This window comes from Rhipicephalus sanguineus, chromosome 3 (genome assembly GCF_013339695.2).
Source record: "Rhipicephalus sanguineus isolate Rsan-2018 chromosome 3, BIME_Rsan_1.4, whole genome shotgun sequence".
In the NCBI taxonomy this organism is placed as follows: Eukaryota; Metazoa; Arthropoda; class Arachnida; order Ixodida; family Ixodidae; genus Rhipicephalus; species Rhipicephalus sanguineus.
The window spans coordinates 201,742,618-201,763,928 of NC_051178.1; the positions used below are offsets into that span (position 1 = coordinate 201,742,618).

The 21,311-nt window shown below is 47.2% G+C and overlaps 1 protein-coding gene and 1 non-coding gene across 2 annotated transcripts in view; both read left to right on the forward strand.

The window, feature by feature from the left end:
- LOC119388122 (lachesin) overlaps positions 1–21,311 on the forward strand; it is a 194,280-nt gene that overhangs the window by 105,924 nt on the left and 67,045 nt on the right. The window contains exon 3 of the mRNA XM_037655767.2: positions 13,979–14,112. Within this exon, the coding sequence (XP_037511695.1) occupies positions 13,979–14,112 (134 nt within the window). The remainder of the gene's footprint in view (positions 1–13,978; positions 14,113–21,311) is intronic.
- Trnat-cgu (transfer RNA threonine (anticodon CGU)) lies at positions 14,383–14,456 on the forward strand. Its single transcript has one exon. It is a non-coding gene; the product is annotated as a tRNA-Thr (tRNA).

The following is a 21,311-nucleotide window of genomic DNA, read 5'->3' on the forward strand; positions in this document are numbered from 1 at the left end:
GTAAAATCGCGCCAGGCGTCAAAAGATGTGAATTTCGCAATGAGTGGGTGTTTAAAGACCCACACATTACAAAGCGTTCAGACATATTTAATCATCCTCATCAGCAAAAACATCTACAAAGTGAGCAGCTGCGTAGGTTCGCATGTTGCCTTACGGACGCGTAGAGTACCCTTCGCTGATGCGCACAAGAATTATGGCGTAGTGAGCACTTCATCACTGTACTTGCACTAGGCATTCTAGGATAGCTTTAAATGGCCAATGTTACACTCACAGTCGTTCGTTTCCTTACGGCGCAGTTGCGGCATGCACAGAGAACCGAAGCCAGGCTAGCAGTTGAGAATATAATATCTGGGGTTTAACGTCCCAAAACCACGATATGATTATGAGAGACGCCGTAGTCGAGGTCTCCGGAAATTTCGATCACCTGGTGTTCTTTAACGTGCACCTAAATCTAAGTACACGGGCCTCAAACATTTTCGCCTCCATCGAAAATGCAGCCGCCGCGGCCGGGATTCGATCCCGCGATCTTCAGGTCAGCAGTCGAGCGCCATAATCACTATACCATCGTGGCAGGGCAGCAGTTGAGAAGGCGATGCGCACGTGGCCCGATTACGCTATCGCGTTCTACTCTTGAAGGCGAAGCTCAAGCGTCCCCGAAGTTTTTAGCCATCTCCTGTGCTTCTCAATTTTTACAGCTTTTTTGTACTTTCATTTACTCGTCATGCAAAGAGGAATGCTAGAGTCATTTAAGACACCAATCTCTCCTATAAACCTCTGCATTGGAAAGTATGCTATGGATTTTATCTTGTGCTCGTATTTATTTTGCGATAAGCTGAGACAGTTTTGTTTAAAGTAAAAATGATTACCTTGTCAAAGAATCAGCGCACTACACTAAGATATAAAAAACCGAGGGTTGCCTACGCGCCATTTGAATGGACGGACAGGTGGTTTAGGAAACAACAGAATAATTTAATCACCAGCGCTACGTCACGCGAGAGGAAGTATTTCTACGTTGAACATGATAATACGCCATCGAAGAATAAGAGTTCCTGCTTACTTCAAATGTGCGCGCTTGTTTTCGAAAATAATGTAAGCCATTAATCTCTTTTTTTTTTATTCTGGTCGTAGCAGGCGGAGAAATGCAATAGACGGAAGTTAAAGAAATTGAATACAGAGCCGCTTACTACTGCTTCCCAGAGACCTTTTAGGAGGTGAAAGCGCGAACAAAGGAAGTGACAGACCTTCAAGTCTGCCGGGCGCGAAAGAATACGCATAGTGTGCACCATTGTAAAAGAAGTATTAGAAGAAGCCAGGACGAATGCACGGCATCCGTAGAGTCGAGTGTTTCTTGCTAGTAGGGCGGATAAGTCTTGCAGAAACTCCACCTGCGCATTCATTCGATGCGTTTCTGTATCAATGCCTACGGAAATCCTATTCTTCAGCTGTAATGTTGTACACTTCGCTTGAAAGGCGTTTCTACGCTTGCTCTTCTTACCCCCTTGCATGAAGCAGTATAGCGAAGAAAAAGAATTTTAAAAATACAAAAAAAAGCGTACGTATCGGATGAAATCGGTAGCATTAGTGCCACAACTTCTTTCAGGGACGCAGACGATGTCAGGGAGCTGAGTGCAGGAGATGCTTTAAAATCTTCGCGGTTTCGTGGAGAGGGCTGTCACTGCAAAGCTCACTTAAAGTACATACTACTTGGCTATATATATATATATCGGTTGGACTATACCACAGGAAGAATAGGGAGCTATGTTCAGCACGCTAAGGTTCTTGACAAGGCAGCAAACTGTGCTTTTTAATGTTGATGCTTTCATTTTGCTGCTGAGAATTTTGATATCGAGATATGGGTTGACAAAGGTAAAGACTACCAATACGCTCTGTGCTCCTCAACTACACAGAGTGGTCTTAAGTTTTCTGTATAGGAGTTATTCGATAGCATCAGGCAGCTTAATCTAAATGTTGGAGTATTTCAATGCATCCAAGGCCAATCACCAGAGCCTGTTTAGGTCTCCTGCGATTCCCCGCAAGAGCTGCAACAATATTGCATCGCGAAGGATAATCCTATCGGTAGGTATATCGTCTCTGACACGCTTGAAGCTTTTGGTTAGTACCTTTACTGACTTGCGGCTTCACTTTACGGAGACAACACTTTCGAGTGTTGTGACTTCCCACCGTTTGTCTTTGCCATTTAACTTCAGGCCAGCAGTAAGACCTCCGTGTTTCTTGTTGTGCCTCCGTCAACAGCAAGTGTGCGTCTCTACTCCAGGAGTTGGAAATAGGGACTTACCGTAGTTTGCCTTCAAATAAGCCATTCTGTACTTACTGCAGCCTACATACCCGAAATAAGTTTACATTTATGCAGATGTCTCTTCTACTCTAATTCTGCCTGTTCCTCTAGTTCGAGGGCTATGAGAGGAATGGCGTGCAAGTATTCAAAATGTCGAATGCAAATGGAATCCTCTCAACTGTTCTATTGGTATTGATTGCTCCAAGAATGTGCAGTTCCATGTTGTCAAATATTTGTCGTGTTTGAATATTAAAAGGGACGCCAACATAATTGCCGTTGACACCGACACGTACCGTGGCCACGGAAGAACTGACGTTTAATGCTATGCTTGAGGCCCGTGTGCTTAGATTTAGTTGAACGTTAAGGAAACCCAGGTGGTCGAAATTTCCGCAGCCCTCCACTACGGCGTCCCTCGTAATCATATCGTGGTTTTGGGACGTTAAACCCCAACAATTATCATTGATGTTTAATGCTTGCACACAGGAAGTTATCGAGCACGTTGTCAGACTGGCCGCCGAACATGGACGGCTTTACTGGTTACAGATACGCTGGCTGTTTTTATACTTTGAGCTTTTCATAAGATAACTAGCCTAATGTTAGGGGACAGAATTCAAGGGGAAGATGGACGCTTAAAGAGGTGGAAAAATACTTGAACAGCGGTTGTAGCTGAAGTGATTGTTTCGACAAGTGGACTTGTCTTCGTCGAGAGACACGCCTTGTTCAAGGATTTTTCATCGCCTAATGTTTCTAGTGCACAAGAAAGGACCCCAAGAAAATATGTCGCGATGCCACTGCGCATTTCATGAAAACACTCCCCATTTCATTTTGAAGCAGTACTAAGCTTCTCATCAATAAGACACTACTTGCAGCAAAGCACGCTCTACAGGGTAGAATAACATTGCTCGGACAAATAAGGAAAAATTGGCGGAGTCTCCCGTGCGTCCTCTCTGGACCGACATAAAGTTTTTTCACTCATTCATTCATTCATACATGCATGCATACATACATACTGTAATGCCGAGAAACAAGAGACATAGACACAACGCCTGTGCAATAGGCCGGCTGTTCTATTCTCTGAACCTCTTCTTCCTCTGCCTCGATCTCACTGCCCGCGCGCCCGAACATCGGAGTCTTTGTCATCACACTCGGCCATGACTGCAAGCGCGCGGAGCTGCCGGCAGTGTCTCTGGTGGGCGGCTTTGGCTGCATCGCAGTGGACGGTCCCGGCTACGCTGTGACTTGGCTCGTGGACCTGCCGTAAGTGGGTCTGGTGGGCGACCCTGGCTGCATCGCAGTGGTCGATCTCGGCCACGCTGCAACGTCATCCGACCGGTAAAACATGCTTCTGGCTGCCGGGTTTGGCTTTGTTGCAGAGGTAACGGTGGACGCCGCATGCCCGGAAGAGGATGCCGGAACAGCATCCCAAGAGGCCCCGTAGGAGGCACTTGGGGTGGCTTCCTTTCTGTTACGTCCGCATGATTGTCAGAATCGGAAAGACCGTCCGGAAAATCGTTTCGAACATTCTGTGGCTTTGGGAGGACTGAAACATGCTTTTCTTCAGCCAAATTCTGCACGTTAGCAACGGGGCGCTCACTCTCTTTCTTTTCATCGACGCCCAACTGCTCTGGAGGTGGTATAGGTGGCTCTTCCGGCGTTGTGCTTCTGAGTTCCCCTGCTACATTTTCTGGCTCACTTAGCACAAGGTGGCCATCTGCGCACCCGGCCAATTTTTGCGCTTGAAGTCGGGGATGTGGCTCCGACGAGCCTGAAGAGACGTTGCTGGTGGCCATGCACTCGTCCGGCTCCTGAATTGGTAGCGTGTGAAGCACCAGAGGAGCCGGCACATCCAAATCCCGAAGGGAAGATGAGCTTGGGGAACGCGTTGCCAACTGCTGTGGAGAGAATGTTGTCTCGAGTTGTCGTGGTGGTAAGCTGCACTGCGCAGTAGCAGCCTCGAGGTGGTGCCCCTTCAGAGCTCCATCCTCGGTAGCGGTGAGGTTGGACTGGGTGGTGGTAGCGAGGTGGTAGTCAATTGGTCCAAAGGCAGCTATGAGCCTGGTGCTCCACTCGGGCCAGGATTGCTGCCGCACGCCTTCGTACCTGTGCCACGCCGCGGCACCATTCCGAAGGCCGTCAATGGCCACGCACCACTTCTGCTGATCCGTCCAGCACTCGCGAGCTCCGATTGCGTTTACGGTCGCCACCCAGTCGACGGCGTCGTTCTGGAAACCGTGGAACTCCGGTAGTTCGCAGGCAGCCGGTGATGGTGCTACGGTAGGCGAAACTCCAGGGCATGACGACGCCAACCAGTCGAGTTGGTATGAGAGCTCCGTGAGGGCATTCAGGAGCTTTCTGCGGCTCTCGGGTGAGCTCTCTTGATGGTCCTGGGAGGCGGCGGCGGCCAACGCGGCATTAAGTGAGTGCAGTGCTGGCAAGGCGGCAGGACACAGCACGGAGATTGACGCTGCCAAGGCGTTCACCGTGACTCGGAGTCGGGCGATGGTGGCGGAAAGCTCGGCGGCGCTCTCGGGCGAGCCGCGCGTGGACCCAGTGGTGACGTCCGAGGAGTTGGACACAATCGGTGTACTCACAGAGGAGGGACCCCTGTCCGAGGGAGCTTGGACAGCACCCCTAAGCGGCTCGGGTGCCGATGGAGCACCGAGTAAGCCGTTGTCGCTGCGGGAAGCGTGGATGGCATTCCCAGGCAACGGTAGGCCGTGTACTGTCGTGGCGGCGCCGGGAAAAGCCTGCCCTTGAGCCACTGAGGAGGCCTGGACGCCGTCCTTGAATGGTGGCGCAGGTGCTTCCGGCAGAAGTAGCGAGACGGGCTGCATAATTGTTCCTTGGAGGGAAGGTCCGCAGCGCCGATGAGCCACGAGGACGCACTTACGGTTGATAGTTCGTAGACTGCGCCATTGTAATGCCGAGAAACAAGAGACATAGACACAACGCCTGTGCAATAGGCCGGCTGTTCTATTCTCTGAACCTCTTCTTCCTCTGCCTCGATCTCACTGCCCGCGCGCCCGAACATCGGAGTCTTTGTCATCACAATACATACATACATACATACATACATACATACATACATACATACATACATACATACATACATACATACATACATACATACATACATACATACATACATACATACATACATACATACATACATACATACATACTCTGAGGTAATCTTTGTATTAGTTAAACTAACATTTTTATTTCTCTTTGATACTAAATTTCTCATTTTTTGTAAATATTTTCTTTACAATAAAAATTACAACCAATCAATTTTTTAGGAATGATTGACGACGTTAATGCGATTGGCTATCTCATGATATACTTGTACTTGTAATCGGGAATGAAATCCTTTATATGTTATGATTATTCTGAGCATGAGCTCTTGCCCAGTAAACTAGTTTGGCGTGAAAGCAGAATATGCTCATTCTTGGGAGGAAAAGCAAGTGTGGAGCATCCATCGACGGCCTGTGTTTGCAGCCAGATGAAATTTTCGAGTTGCAGCGCCGGTAGAAGGAGATGCGCAGCTAAACTAGAAGCGTAGTAAAGGGGAACCCAGTAACAACGAGGGCAAAAATGTATAGCGGCAGTTAATGTTATAGTGAATAATTTCACATTTACGCCGAGTAATAGAGACAAAAAAGAAAAAAAAAGAATATATATAGCTACCGATGCAAGTGGGCAATGTTACGCACCCAACAAAGCAATTTTCCCTGACGCTTTTATGGGAGCATTTATTTAAGCAGGAGCCATTTCCCGTGATACTTAATCTGCTCGCGCGCACATTGTGCTTTCACTTCTCTCTCGCGCGCATTCTTATTCCTGTAGCTGTCCCACCTCTCGAACTTTTTGCCCGTTTTTTCAACTCTTTTTTTTTATATTTCTGCCTCTCCTCGTGCCGCTCCCCGTGCACCACTCGTAGATATTCTTCGTATTTTTCTTGCTTATTGTTTATCGCGGGCTTTAAAAAAATCCCGCGTGTGCTCGTGGGGAGTGCCATACAAGTGGGTCCATTCGCACGGGCACACTCGTGGCCATTTCTGGCCGGAGGTCGCAGAACGTTGACCTTGCAAGTTTTATTACGCTGCACCCGGGCAGGGCTCGCCGTTCGCGTGCAAGCCACCGGCCCTGCATCCATACTACGCACGACGAGAGAGTTACGACGAGACAACGTTGGTGCGGGAGGTGCTCTCGCGACCAAGGCTCGGCAGCGAGGGACTGCCTCCCGGAGAGGCGATTAATGTGCGTCGTAAGACCCCTTCTTGTCTGCCGCTCGGCGTATGAAAATTACCTTTGCCAGTTTAGTGGGCGTTCGCTCACACTCGGTAGTAACAGGGTTGAGGGGAACTGGGTCGTCGTGGAAGAAGAAAAAAAAAAGAGTGGACATGAAGGCTTTTTTTTTCGCATTGAAAAAAGAAAAGGGAAGCAATCTTTGTCTTGTCGCTGTCTCTCTTCTTTACAGTCGTGCTTTCAAGAAAATACGCGCAACGTCTCTTCTCCACTATTTCGCATTCTTAGGTCGCGTTCTCATCATGCGGAGCTCGTTTCTTGCTTGTTAGTTCTCGTACTTTTCGCTGTCATACTATTTATATATCAGAGTATTCAGCTGGCGAAGCGGGTGTCAAGGCGCTACGGCGTTGGCGCGGAATGCCAACACTAACAGAATGGGCGACGCACGTATACGGTGCACGACCGGCCATCTCGCGGTGTTTGTATGGCCAAGCGGCTTGTTACGGCGCAGTCCCTCTCGCCTGCTCGTGCGAAGTAGCGTTCGCGAAGCAGTGACCCACATTTTCTCGTACTACCCAACCCACCCATCTCCTTCCTTTCTCGAAGGGCGCTGCTACTGCGGCCAATGGTGGCCCGCGCTTCTCTCCTCCCCCGCGGGTTAGGGTTATCGTGCGCTCACTGAAAAGGTGTACGCCTTTGTGTGTGTGCGTGCGTCTGTGTATATGGCGCCCTGGCCATGTTTTAAACAGGAGGCAGGCTCCCTTCGCTCGTAGCGGACAAGATTATGCCGGGTCATTTTCTCCGAGACGACGAAAATGACTTATGTTCCGAGAAAGCTTGAGTGACGAAAAAAAAAAAACGTTCTAAGGAGTACGCTAAGGAATAGAAGAAGAAAAAAAGATAGCACGTTTCTGCCGCTAGAATCGTCTGGTCTTTGAAGCCTACTTGAACTTGTGTTTTATCTGCTATGTTTCTTTGTTTCGGCGAAACGGTCTTGTTTTCTTATTTTTTTACATCTTTTCAACACTTCTTTCAGAACGTGATATACAGCCGATTTTCTTTAGCCGAACAAAGAGAATTTCTTTCAAGCGCCGTAGGCGTACTCGAATTTTCATATTTTTTGTGCGCCATTTGTAAGGTCACCGTGCGCAAGCTCTCTAGTCGTATTTCTATCGCATAAACCTCGGTAGAAATATATATCGAAGGGGCTTTCATTTGCAGTGCGTACAATGAAGACAAGCTTAAGGCTTTACGAACCATAAGTGATGACCAACGTTAAGGTATGGTACGCGAGAGAGACTATTTGGAGAGGAACGCCTAAGCGCGCGCAAACAAGGACAGAGGGAGGTGACGACAGCACAAGCGCTTACCAATCTTTTTCACTTCACATCCCGTCGCTCGAGGCCTCCTTGGTTGGCTGTCTCGAAGAATTTTGAGCACTATCTGCCGCATGCACTCCGTACAGCGATCCACTACGGCGAAATAGCAGCGTAGGTCCCCAAGTCCACCAGACGGGGCTGCGAAGTACCACGAAGCCTTGCGTAGAGGAGATCCCTGTACAGGCGCGCCTGCCTACGCCATTCTGCCCGTAGGACTTTGCAAACCCGTGAAGCGGGTACGACGGCAGGGCTGAAAAGACCAAAAATCAATTTTACATCATCCGGAAGAATTTTTTTCTGGATGTAAAACGATAAAGCACGTCCACGACATTCAGCATTCACGATCAGGGAAGCGATGACCGAAGGTTCCAGACATATACGCGTAGAAAGCGAGCCCAAACCTAGAAATAAGCTCAAGGAGCACTGATTTTTGGGCTAGTTGGACGTGATCGATGATTGAAAACAAACTAGCCCAAAAATCAGTGCTCCTTGAGTTCATTTCTAGTACATCGGGCTCGCTTTCTACGCGTATATGTCTGGAACCTTCGTTCATCGCTTCCCTGGTCGTGAATGCTGAATGTCGTGGACGTGCATTGTCGTTTTACATCCGGAACAAGATTCTTCCGGACGATGTAAAAGTGATTTTTGGTCTTTTCAACCCTGCCGTCGTACCCGCTTCACGGGTTTGCAAAGTCCTACGGAGAGAATGGCGTAGGCAGGCGCGCCTGTACAGGGATCTCCTCTACGCAAGGCTTCGTGGTACTTCGCAGCCCCGTCTGGTGGACTTGGGGACCTACGCTGCTATTTCGCCGTAGTGGATCGCTGTACGGAGTGCATGCGGCAGATAGTGCTCAAAATTCTTCGAGACAGCCAACCAAGGAGGCCTCGAGCGACGGGATGTGAAGTGAAAAAGATTGGTAAGCACTTGTGCTGTCGTCACCTCCCTCTGCCCTTGTTTGCGCGCGCTTAAGTAATCGGTTATGGAAAACCAATTAGCCCAAAAATTAGTGCTCCTTGGAGAGGAAACCGCTTTGGTCACCAAACTCTAGCAAACGACAATATGAAAACAAGTGACGGTTCTTTAAACAATTTTTTTTTAATTTCACCAAAATGCCACCGTATCTTTCTCTGCAAAATCCCGTAGGTAGTCGGCTAGTAATAAACATAGTTTCGCCAGAGGCACGATGTTATCGCAGCAATCGGCGAAAGTTTGCGCAACAAAAAACTCGTGTAACTTCGGTCCTTCGTTCTTGATGAATGAAAACCGAAGTAGAATAGATAACACCGTCTCTTTTCAGTACGCCATTCTAGAGCTTAGTTTGTACTCCAATATGCGTGAAACACAACACATGACAACACTCGTTTTTTCCGCAACGGAAAAACTGATAGCTGAGATAAAAGAAAAAAAAAACATACGAGGAGAGCCATTATGAAAGTACTATTTCCTGGGAACGCGGTTCGTACACCTACGTGTAGATAGGAAGGCGGCGTTTGGAAACGAAACACGGTTCTGCGACCGTAAGGGAGACAATTAGGTTTATCGAATCGCGTGGGACTCGCAACACGGGTGACAGGCAGATATGCCTGCCTGTTACCGACTGTGGACAAATGTGCGTGAAGAAAAAAAAAATCTATAGAAACGAATGTATCTCCCGTTTCAGCTGAACTATAGAGGAAAGCCCGGCAGCGTTCGCAACGGCGGCGCTTACAGAGATAAGCGTGGTCCGAACGCGCACTCAATAATTTACCGCGCGTGCGATCCCGACTGAACGTTAGGGCGGCAATCGAAGCCTCGGCCCCCTCGGGGCGCATCAAAGATTCACACGGACAAGCAGTCAGCTGGTCGCCGTGATTCATCTCGCCATTTCATTAAGATAAGCTATAGCCGCCCACGACATGTTGCTTCTTCCTCTGCCTTATACACTTACGCGTGCCATCGTTTCGTTTTACTTTGCCAAAATATCTGGGCAAGCAAACGACGTAACTCAGACTAGGTAGAAACACCGCTTCGCTACTGGTTCGAATGCTTGTCTCGGTGAGCTGTAAGCCTAGTCGGTTATCGCTGCCTAAAACGGACGTAATGTCAGCTGGTTAGGTTTACCGGTTCCGATAAGCACGACCGCTTTGGCGCATATAATTTATTTTCATTTATTTATCATTTAGTATCGGGGCCTTGCCATGCTCGGTTTACCTTGCGCACGACATGAATGGCAGATTGCGTTTAGAGAGACGTGTTGGTAAAGAAAGTGCTTAAGGCAAATCGAAAGTACGTAGGCGTAGGCTTCGGGTAATGCCGTACTATACAACACGAATAGAGGATAGCTCATGGGTGCACGGTTCTTGATGGTAAGCGGTTATAAATAAGGTAACACGCTGCGGACGACTGTTGCAATGAATCAGTTGCTGTTTTCGTGTTCAGCGCTGGTGTTCGTGTTCCTTCTTCTCTGTGTATTCGTCGTTTGCGCTGAAAACCACTCATCATGTTTAACGCAATCCAACTCGCCCAAATGTCGGTTCTTCTGCTGTTTTCGTGCTCTCAAAGAAATCATGAAAAAATGATTGCGGAATCTACATGATTTCCGCATGAACGAGTGCAAAAAACGTGTAGGATTTTCGGTCCTTAGCCGAGAAAGGATTCAACGGGCAGGAAAAAAAAAAGAAAGAAAGAAATCGCTTATGCCTTTGCCAAATAGAGTGGTACACAAACCTGTTATACTGCGTCGCATACGAGTTCTCAAGCGCATCCTGAACCAAAGTAGTCTTCCCCTTGTTCGTGCGTCTTCACATTAATGCGAATAAGATTGCGTTCTCCATCGCCATTAATTTAGGGTTACTCGCAAACGAGTATTTCACTGACAAGTCTTCGCATGTTTAAAAAGATAGCTCGGTGATGAAGATCAAAACCGACTTCTGATTTTCTCGTTCGAAGAAAATGCGTTGATACGACATAATCGAGTACATTGAAAAATGCGCTCTACGCGTAGGTAGCTTTGTCCCTGTTCTTGTATTCAGCTGTCTCTCCTCTAAGATTGCCTTCTTGTTTTTTACGATTCAGCGAGGAGGGATATCCGTCGGGATTCTATATAATGATTAAATTCAATGTTTCATTCCTATTTTAAGGAAGAAAAAAAAAAGATGGGAGTCTGATGAGGTTCCTATTTTCCATAACTCTGTCTTTTGCCGTTCTCTGCGCTGCTGTCTGTACCGCCCTGATTTCACTGTGTTTTGTCTGCGTTGAAAATCGTTGGATAGGGCAACGTTCTCACTCGTGCACTGAAGTTCAATGTGCTCTTGCGAAGGCTTTTGGAGCAATTAAGTTTTATAACGCAGTTATATGGCAGAGCAATCTAGTACTTTTGCAGCTTCTTTCTCCCCTTACCTATCCTTGCTATTAACTTTTTTCTGTATCGTTGTCGAACATCGTAAATGATAGAAGAGAAGTAACACGTCATCGTCACTGCGTTGGCGACAAAAAAAAAAAGAACAAAGAAAATGAGTTGTCTGCTACACGATACACCGCGCACAGAAGATTTGGGCCATATTTTAATAATTAGCAAAAGTTCAGAAAAGAAGTCCTGGTTAATTCGTTTAGGGGGTTTAACGCCCCAAAGCAACCTAGTCTATGAGAGACACCTTAGTGAAGGGCTCAGGACAATTTGTATCATCTCGGGTTCTTTAACGTGCACTGATATCGCACAGTATACACGGGCCTCTAGCCTTACGCCTGCATCGAAATACGTCCGCCGCGGAGGGATAGCAACACGCGTCTCTCGCGACAGCAGACGAGCACCGTAATCAAAAAAGCCACCGTGGTGGCAGAAATGTGCGTCGGTCACAACGCTAAGCTTTCACTGCGAAAAAAAGAAAGAAATACTGGGACCTTGAACAACGATGCAGCTTTGAAAAAGACGCACGACGTTTAAAATATTTGCTCAACATGCAAAACGTGTGACACATACTAAGCACATCTGGGGCTAAAATTACATTTTGTCATATTATATAGATTGCACATGTAACTGTTGATTTTGTTGGGTTCTTCATGTGTTTTGTTATATAGGTAGGTCCCTGAAACCCAACCGAGGGTCCTTGAAAGACAGTAGTCTCTAGTATCGCTTCACATTGTTTCCATATTCTTTTTGTTCATTCTACAGTTTCTAAATGCATGTCACGCGTATTTCGTCGCCTTCATGATTTTCCTAAACTATATGTATTTTACGCGCATGAGTGCGCAATATTTTAGGCCTCCTTACAGACTCGTTGCATTTACTCATAGTATCATAGATAACACCATTGCATCGTGCAATGGCGCTCTTTGGCCATAACTGGACCTCGCGCCATGAAACAAAACATATCATCATCATCATAATCGTCATCATCATCTTGCGCACCTAGTATCGTTTATGGAACTGTACGAGTCCCATCAGTGTCTTTATTTACACGTGCACAAAAAATAAGAAATTTTCGTGCTATCTCCTGTGCTTTTTCTATTCAAGTTTTCTTGTGCCTTTATTTATGTTCGTCGAAAGAAGGCGAGAAGCCGGTGCCAGTAAGGACACCAGGATTACCTCTAAGTTACAAAAATAAATTTAGAGAACGAAATGATGAAATAACAACCGTGGTTCGGGCTTAACAGAAATGGTGAAGCGCCGCTATTCATGAGATCGCGGGATCAAATCCCGGCCATGGTGGCCAGGATGTGTTGATGATGACGGGATAAAATGCTCGAACATTGGGGCGCTAAACTTTGGGTGCGTGTTAAAGAATGCAACGTAGTAAAATTTATTCCGGAGTGCCCACTACGGCGTGTCTCATAAACAGACGGCGGTTTCGGCGCGGGAAATCAAGAAGATAAACATAAAAAATAAATGTTTAGGTCACTTCAAAAGTTCATGAAAGCGTAAAGCCACACATTCTGACATCCTGCGAACACAAAGTGGACCGTCTTCGTGATAACTTCCGGACAGTTCATTTTCTTCTATTCTTATCCTTAACAGTGACAATGCATTGCATATTTTACCCTTTATTTGTGTTTTCTGCATACGTGAAGATACTGGTGAACAAAAATAATACACCATATAGGACACGCTAGAGGAAGGAAAGGAGAAAAAAGAAAGAGCATAGCAGTAAAGAACGCATAGTCCGGGCGGCGGGAAGGGATGGTCGAGACGTGTTCTAAAATGGTTCCGCCTTGCCGCAGCGTGTTCTCGTTTGGGGAAGCGCTGTTCCGCAGCAGTGACGTCGGAAGCACCCGGGCAATCCCCGAAGCGGACCATCACGTGACGGATAGGACCCCTGGGTACTTTACGCCTCCGACTCGGACGGTTCCTGCCTCCTCTGCACAGGCACCCTCTACTGCGCCCACTGCACGCCTGCATTTTTTTCTGGACACGTTATGCACCCTCTCGCTCACTTTGTGCTTCCTGGTGCTGTTGTTTTTTTTTGTTATTTTGTATATAGCTAGTATATGTGCTTCGCGCCGTCCAGGAAGACGTTCTCATTGTAGCCCACTCGCGGTTATTTTATAACGTGTAAATTTATTTTTATTTTCTCGACAATAAAGCGGCCACTTTCAGAAATCTCCAAATTCGTTGCTTTCGCGTCGAGCGCTTCTTATTCTTTGCGCATCTGCTAGGTATATACAAAGTTGTACAGCACCTGACGGTCTTCACTTTGTCCTTATCTAGTGACTCCGTTCAGGGCGCTGATTACGTTCTGGAATCTTTCCTTACGTCTCTTTCTTTTGTCGCCAAATTCTTCGACAACGCTTTTCCTTGCCAAACGGCAGAGTAAAGGGTGCCTCGTAAAGGCGCGAACGTTTCGTTTTACGCAATATCGCTAGACAAATCGTTAATATCTACTATCAATAGTTTTTAGTCAACTCGTCGAAGAAAATGAATGAATGAATGAATGAATGAATGAATGAATGAATGAATGAATGAATGAATGAATGAATGAATGAATGAATGAGAGTTCGCTGAAGTGAGAGCGTATCGTGCAGTAACAAACTGTCGGGAGCTAAACAACCTTCACATTTCATTGTTGCTTTCTCGTTCAGGGATTCGTGGCAACAAGGCCGCTGGGACATCGCAGACGGAGCCCGAGTTTGCCGAGCCAATTCAGAACATCACCGTTCCGGCAGGACGCAAGGTCACCCTCGCCTGCGTCGTCGAAAACCTCAACAACTACAGGGTCAGTGCACGCCGGTCTGTTCTGAGGCAGTCAGACGCTACCGGCAATATTAACTCGGCTCCGATGTTAGCCGGCAATTCGAGTGCATTATTAACAAGCTGAGCAACATTTACTTGCATTGGAGGGAAGAACCTTAAGTGTAGACAAATTCCGAAAGAAGAGCGAGCACTAGATGGCTTTTTTCTCAGAAAGCGGAGCCCTAAGTATACATCTTTAAGTCCCAGGGTTTGCATGCACCTAAATACCCGATAAGTGGACGGGTGGACGACCGCCGCTGTAGCTCAGTTGGTAAGAGTATCGGACGCGTAATCCGAAGGTCGCGGGTTCGGTCCCTGCCAGCGGCAATTTATCATTTCGTCCACTTTACTTTCTTCACATTTATATCACAATTATTACGATACACTTAAAACAGTACAATTAACGTCCCCTATACCTTCCTTGGATTCGTTATCTGCTGGTTTTTACTAAAGTTGTATATAACGGGTTGTGTAGTAGAACCATTAACTGATATCTTCATACACTTATATTTCAACTTAAGAGTATGCAAGGTCAAGTAAAATAAACAAGGAGCGTGCCTAGGCATATTTTTTAAGGTGCACTGCAGCTGCCTTTGGCACTGCTGAGCTTTAATTCCTTTAGTGAGGAGAGCTAGCGTGCACATCTACCGTGTGTCATAATTGGGGAAATGTTTATGTATTTTTAAGCTTTCCACACAAAGCGGTCCCTGATTGCTTATTCTGCGGCAGTAACAGCTAAACATAAATAACTGGAAATGAGTCCTCACTTTTGCTGGCCCAGATTCGTCGTAGCGCAGCAAGAGAGCAAATGAGAAGCGAATAAGAAAGATTTCAAAAAAAGCTTGACAAGTGGCTTTGTTGGGTAGCCCTATCCGTAACAATTACGACAACTTTCTCACGAAATTTTACGCGTGCCTCCCTTCTTAGCCTCATAATTGCCAAGCTCCCACTGACCCTTGAACTCTTTTCTATGCTAGAAAAAATAATGCCCTGGCATCCGGTATATAAGAAACTCCGAGTCAAAAATATTTTGATTGGAAACGTGGGTGGCGCACAACGTTTAGAGCAGGTATTTTTGTGGTTCACCGCTATGCCGAAAGTTTTCTCATTGTCAGTTTTATCGTACTCTCGCTTCCTTTTGATGATAAGCGTAAAACGAGTCCTTATGCCGTTAAAGCGATGACACTTCTATATTGCTCAAGGCACGTGCGACCGAATGCTCGCTTGTACGCCTCTGTTTGTCGGCACTCGCCCAATTTTATTCGCATATAGTGCGGCTTGCGTTATTTTGCCCACGGCAGAATTGCCACGATGAGCTGCGCGGTAAATGATGCGAACAACGCTCGTTCACCGACAAAGGCCCCTAGCGCACCTTGATCGCCTTATTATTGATTCACGCAGAAGAGATCGCTCTTCGCAGATGGCGTTGTTTGTATCTTCGCTTATAGTGTTATTTCGTTGAGAAGCTGTCGCATTACGATGATACAATGATTGCACTTCGAAATGGTCTTGCCTATCGAAACAGTGACATATATAGAAAACGAGTCGTTCGAGAATTGGAAGAGAGAAAAATAAGTGAGCGGAAGCGGAAAAGACTCCAAGAAAAGAGCGGAAGTCGTTAAGAGGGGGTAACGACAGGATCGGCATTTGTGCGGGAGGAAATAACAATAACGATAAAAAGAAAAAGGCTGACGCACGCACGCGCGCGGCCGCGAAGACTGGGTGAATGAAATCGTCGAAACGGAAGAGAGAAAGAATAACGCGGCACGTTCAAGATGCCCGGCGAAGATTTCCCAAGAAGCCAACACTTAAAACAGTTCTGGCTGAAAGGAAGAACAAGCTATTTCAGCAGCGAGTGAAGCCCGCTTGACAATATCCCCCCCCAACCCATACGAGGCAATCAATATTTTGACCGGAAAAATAAGCTCGGTCCGAGCGAAAGAGGTCGCCTGGGGAAACCGAGAGAGCTCGCCGACAATGGCGCGACGATGCACTTGCGTTGTGTGTCTGTGCGTGCGTGTCATAAATTGGACCTTTTTGCAACACACACAGCGCAGAGGAAGATGGAGAGAGTGAAGGAGAACCGTTTTAGAAAAACGCACGGGGAACGGCGGTCGCGGTGGCGGCAGTAACAAAGCGCCCGCTCCCAGACACTGACAAAGAAGCCATTTCGTAGGCGCCAATTTTTGTCGCTGCTTCGATTTCTGGTGTACTGTTCATTTCTTTGAAGCTTTCTATCTTTTTTTTGCGACCCTTTTTTGGGGGATACACAGACGCACACTCACGGCCCGGATAAAGCCAACCGGAAGGAGAAAGAACAAGAAGGACGCAATCATCACACACGGCGCGACGGGATTCTTTTAGGCAGCGCAAAAACGCAATTGAGAAAAGGACTCTTCGTACGGCGTCTACGACTTCGAAGACCTGTATAGCCCAAATTGAAGACCCCCGCTCTCCTCCGCACATTCCCTTACAGCATTCACCCCCTCCTCCCTTCTCTTTCTCGCTGGTTCTTTTCTTGCCCGTATCTCCCGAGAAATGAAGAGAGAAATAAGGAGGGAGAATTTTGGTGGCGACCATCGCCCGGAATGGGCAAACGGAGCAGCCGTAGTCGAGGGAACAAAATAAAGTGTTCGTGACAGCTATGGGAGGAGAAAGCGAGATAAAAAGTGAAATGAGATCAAGAATATGTTGAGTACCAATAACGAAACAAACGGAACGTAGCTCGCAAGCGTTTAAGAAGAAAGCAATACAAAGAGTACAAATGCGAGATAAACAGTTTCAAGCGTATAAACCACTAAAGCAACAACATAAGATGACAAGAGAGAGAGAGAGAAAGAAAGGGAGGGCGCGGGGTTTGGCAGTGGGGGCTCATTTATGAACAGCGATATGGCTAGAAGAAGTGAACAACCGGCCGGCGCCGATGAAGGCAGCGGCACCTTCTGTTTCGTGGCAAACGACGCCCATGTTCTTAAGCAGGCCTGAAGTGCATGATCCGACGGCTGTAGTGGTAGCGGCCAATTTCTGCTAGCCGGGCTTGGACGATCGGGGTAAAGCGTATACATGCGCAGCCCCTTCCCGGCGCGATCTCTACAATGAGTTGCGATATAAGGTTCCGCACGAATCCGAGGAAATGAAGCGAAGAAAGCAAACAAACTTGGTAGTGTATGTGTGGTAAGGCGCTGCTCCGCTTCCGTTCTGTCTGGGAATTGCTTCGTGTCGTCGAGTGCTAGAGTCCATTCGAGGCTCGCTTGAGGAGATAGCCTGGAGGGGAAGTGAGGAGGGTGGGGAAATGGGAGGAGGAAGAAGAGAGAGAGGGGAGAAAAGAAAGGCTTAGCGAGCAGTAGTCGGCTTCCGTGTCGAAGCCATTCCACGCCTTTAACTCGGGCTTGCCACTTATTGACTATCTTTGTGTTTCTTCGTCTCATTACCTAATTGACAAATCAAAGCAAACGTTCTTTTGATATTTTTGAAGCAACGAAGCGCTTATGTTGTACGTTCACTTCAATGAAGGGATCTAGATCGATGTTCCCCTTGGTGTTTATACTGCAATTTGCTGCCCCTTAACGTAATATTTTTCAAAATAAGGTCGATTACAATCACGAGGAGGTGAAGCGCATTGTCATTTTGCTAGTGTAGTGTTGCGACCATGTTGACGCAAGCGTTGTTGAACCATGGGTGAAGAAAATACCAGCAGTCATTTGCTATGCAACTAGCGCGGAAGAAAGCTGTGACCGCTAGTATTGAGATGGCGCTGAGATCACACATATTTATGCATTAGCAGAAGAGGACACACCTGCATCGTACGATTAGTCTGTTGTAAACTTTGTCTATATCATGCCGGATAGAGAGAGAAGCAAGGAATTAAAGAAAAGAATGCGGCATGCTCGGAGTTAACGCGCGAATTTGGAATACTTGCAACTTATAATTGTCAAAACACAACACTTCGAAGTCGTCGCATTCGCGTTTTCTGCGCTGAAATAAGGACGCGCTCGTGAACCCGCACAGGAGACAGTATTTTCGGACACGTGTTCCTCGCTTGTACTGTAACTTTCCACGTATACAGCAATGCGCTATAAACCTATCCTTATTCTTCCTCGTCTTGTTTGCTTTTTCACCTATTGCTGTTTATTTCTGTGCGCCGCTTGGAAGCTGTAGTTAGTCACCTCCGCGTCTAGCCGGAAGCCTTCTTCTCCCAGCGGTCGGCGCTCCAGTATACTTCGCTCTAGCGCAAGCCGCGTTCGGTACTCGTGACCCAAGACGGCAATAGCGCGCCCCATCTCAGCACGCCGTAAGCTGCTCAGTGCAGCGTCATAGCACGAGATCGCCTGGGCGGCCCACCCGCGGGTGCCCCCATAGATGCAGTTCATCGCGTTAATTTGACTACCAAATGAGCGCCATAGCCGAACACCATCCGCTACTCAAACACGAAAGAGCTGCTGCCTCTTCTTCACTCGCCACTGGGCCTCGGAAAGCAGTCTTCGTAGCCGTTCTTCTTTCTTTCTCGTCATTTTCGTCGTCTCCCGCGCTTGTTCAACCGTGGCTCCCACATCATCGTCGCGGAGTCTGCGTGCCTGCGTGGCTTTCTCCTTTCCGTGCCACCGTCGCGTGCATTAGAGAGCGAGGAGGAGGGCGGAGGGAGGAATGGATTGACTTTATGGCAACACGGGAGCGAAGTCAAGCGCGCAGTTTGCGCTCGCCTATTGACATACGACGCACGGGTCTATAGAGCGTCGTTCGGTTCTCGAAACTGCCTCCATGTTTTCTTCAATGTTGCGAAATCCTCCTTTCTGTCACTTGCCGTGCACTGGAATCGTATATCGCGTGCATTGCGACAGGAAAGTAAAGAATGGCTCGTTATCCGCAAAACTACAGGGATTGATTTTGAGAGACATCGATAGAAAGAAATGATGCAACTGAAAGATTCTATCTCTAGCGACATTGCCCACAGCATTAATCTGACAACTAACTGCACTACAGCTATAAAGCCGTATCCGGCACTGTAGAGAGGGGGAGGGGAGTGTTGTTAGAGGGGAGTGTTGTTAGGAAAAGAAAGGTGGTGTTATTTTCTGCAGCCCACAAGAAAGCACGGCTAAGCGCCACTGGAAAGGGAGCAGGGGAATGCATAGAGAGATGGAGGCTAAAAATTATAAATGAAAGAAAAGGATATTAACCAGATCATATCTCCGACTAGATACTCTTTACTTGGAAAGGAGAAAATGGCATGAAAGAACGAAAATAATGAAAGGGCCTACGAACGCGCCACAGCGTTATGTCAATACCAACGTCCGACTGACACGCAAAACTGCTATCCATAGCAGCAGTTCTACGCGCACTCAAAGTACCTCGTTCAGTGCCGCGTATAAAGGAACGAAGTAACGCCTTTTTATCGACGCGCGCAGGAGTTCGTTTAGGCCATCACACAAGAAGTTTCCTTTTCGCGAGTGGGCCTTTGTACAGCTGACCTATAATGCGCCTTAAATGGAGGGCACTCGTTGAATAGGTGCAGACCCACTTCCAAACTTATTGGCAATGAGTCTGGGCGGATACATTAGACGGATGGCTATATACGTTAAACTTTCTTGACGAACTGGCGTTCTTTGTTGTGCTTAGCACTTCGTCCCGTCGCGTCTTCTCCTCCTTTGAGTTTTTGCGATGTGCTCTTTTTTGTAAGTTCTATTAGAGTTGCCAGTGAGACGGCCGTATCTTTAGCGCAAAACACGGCGTGGCCGTGAAGCCTGTGGGTCACTGCTCTGCTCAGAAGTATTTCTACAGAATCAGCAATCCGGATTCCGAGTACGTTGAGATGTGGGACTCTAGAGGCTAAGCTTTCACCTGCATCATTGATGTTGCTAAAGTTTCTTGCTTAAGATTTATTGCTAAAGATGTTGCAACATTTCTTGGTTTCTAAACAGTGCTAGAACAGCCGTTCCCATGACTGGCGCGGAACGTGTTTTTTGTATAAGTTTACGCCTTCCTTATAGCAATTGCTGGCGCATGTCCACATTGTCGAATCCATGCAGTGTATGATAAACGGAACACAGAAGGGGTGCATGAAGGCATAGAGAAATCTCTACAAGGAACGAAGGAAGGAAAGAGAAAGGCGGGAGGCAGGGAGGTTAACCAGAAAAGTGTCCGGATGGCTACACTACACTGGCGCATTGGGAAAGTGTAATAGACAGATGAGAGAGAGAGAGGAGGGAAAGGGAAAAAAGGGAGCAGTGAATTCACTGACGCGTGCAGGACTACACCACAAGTCAAAGGCATTCGCACAAGCCCGTCGTCCTCAAAAAACACAAATGTGCCTTCACTCCCTTGTGGGCCGACGAGCGATGGGGACGGCGTTCTAGAAGTACCTAAACGGAAAGTGGCCGATCATCCAGTTGTCGCAGCGCGTTACAATGTTGTTGAATTTTCGAGGCAAATCGATGACAGTGGCATAACAAGTGGTCGGTGTTGCCTTCTGTTTCACATTCCTCACTCTTGGTCATTCCAGTTAACGTGTGTGCAGGGTTGCCAGGTCGAAAAGGCAAAAAATAGCAAGAAAATTGGAAAAACTAACCAAAAAGTAGCCAACTTGAGCCAATGGTTGTAAAATTGGCCAAATGTAGCCACACGTGTGTTAAAACTGCAACATTTTTTTATTAACCTGAGCAAATACGCTAGCATTTCGGCAAAAGTTTAAATGAGTACTGTATGGAAACCCTCAAAAATCAAAATTGCTGAGATTCAGGCAGAGATTTTTGGTAGCCCGCCTGGGCCACCATTTTCTGACACTGCATACTCGAACACCAATGGCTGAGACGTCACTAGGTATTGATAATTTGGTTCAAGTTGAGTGAACAAGAAAGTAGCCAAAAAGTAGCCAAGACGTTTTTTCTACCGCCACCGGCCCAGAAAACTAGACACATTGGCGTAGAGCAGGGAAACTTGGCAACTCTGCTTGTATGTGCCTTCATGAAGGCAACTCCCAACCTAAGCCGACAGAACGCGATCAAGCATTCTACAGAGAAGAAAGCATGTTACGTCATGCGAAATCACTTAATTGTGCGGAATTGAGTGAGGTGTAGAAATGTTATCGACAGGGGAAAGTTGTCATCCATCCATTTGTACCCTACAACTACAAGGAGACTTGTACGGGTTTTTCAGAAAGAAAGCTTCGTCATTGAGGAAAAAAAGTTC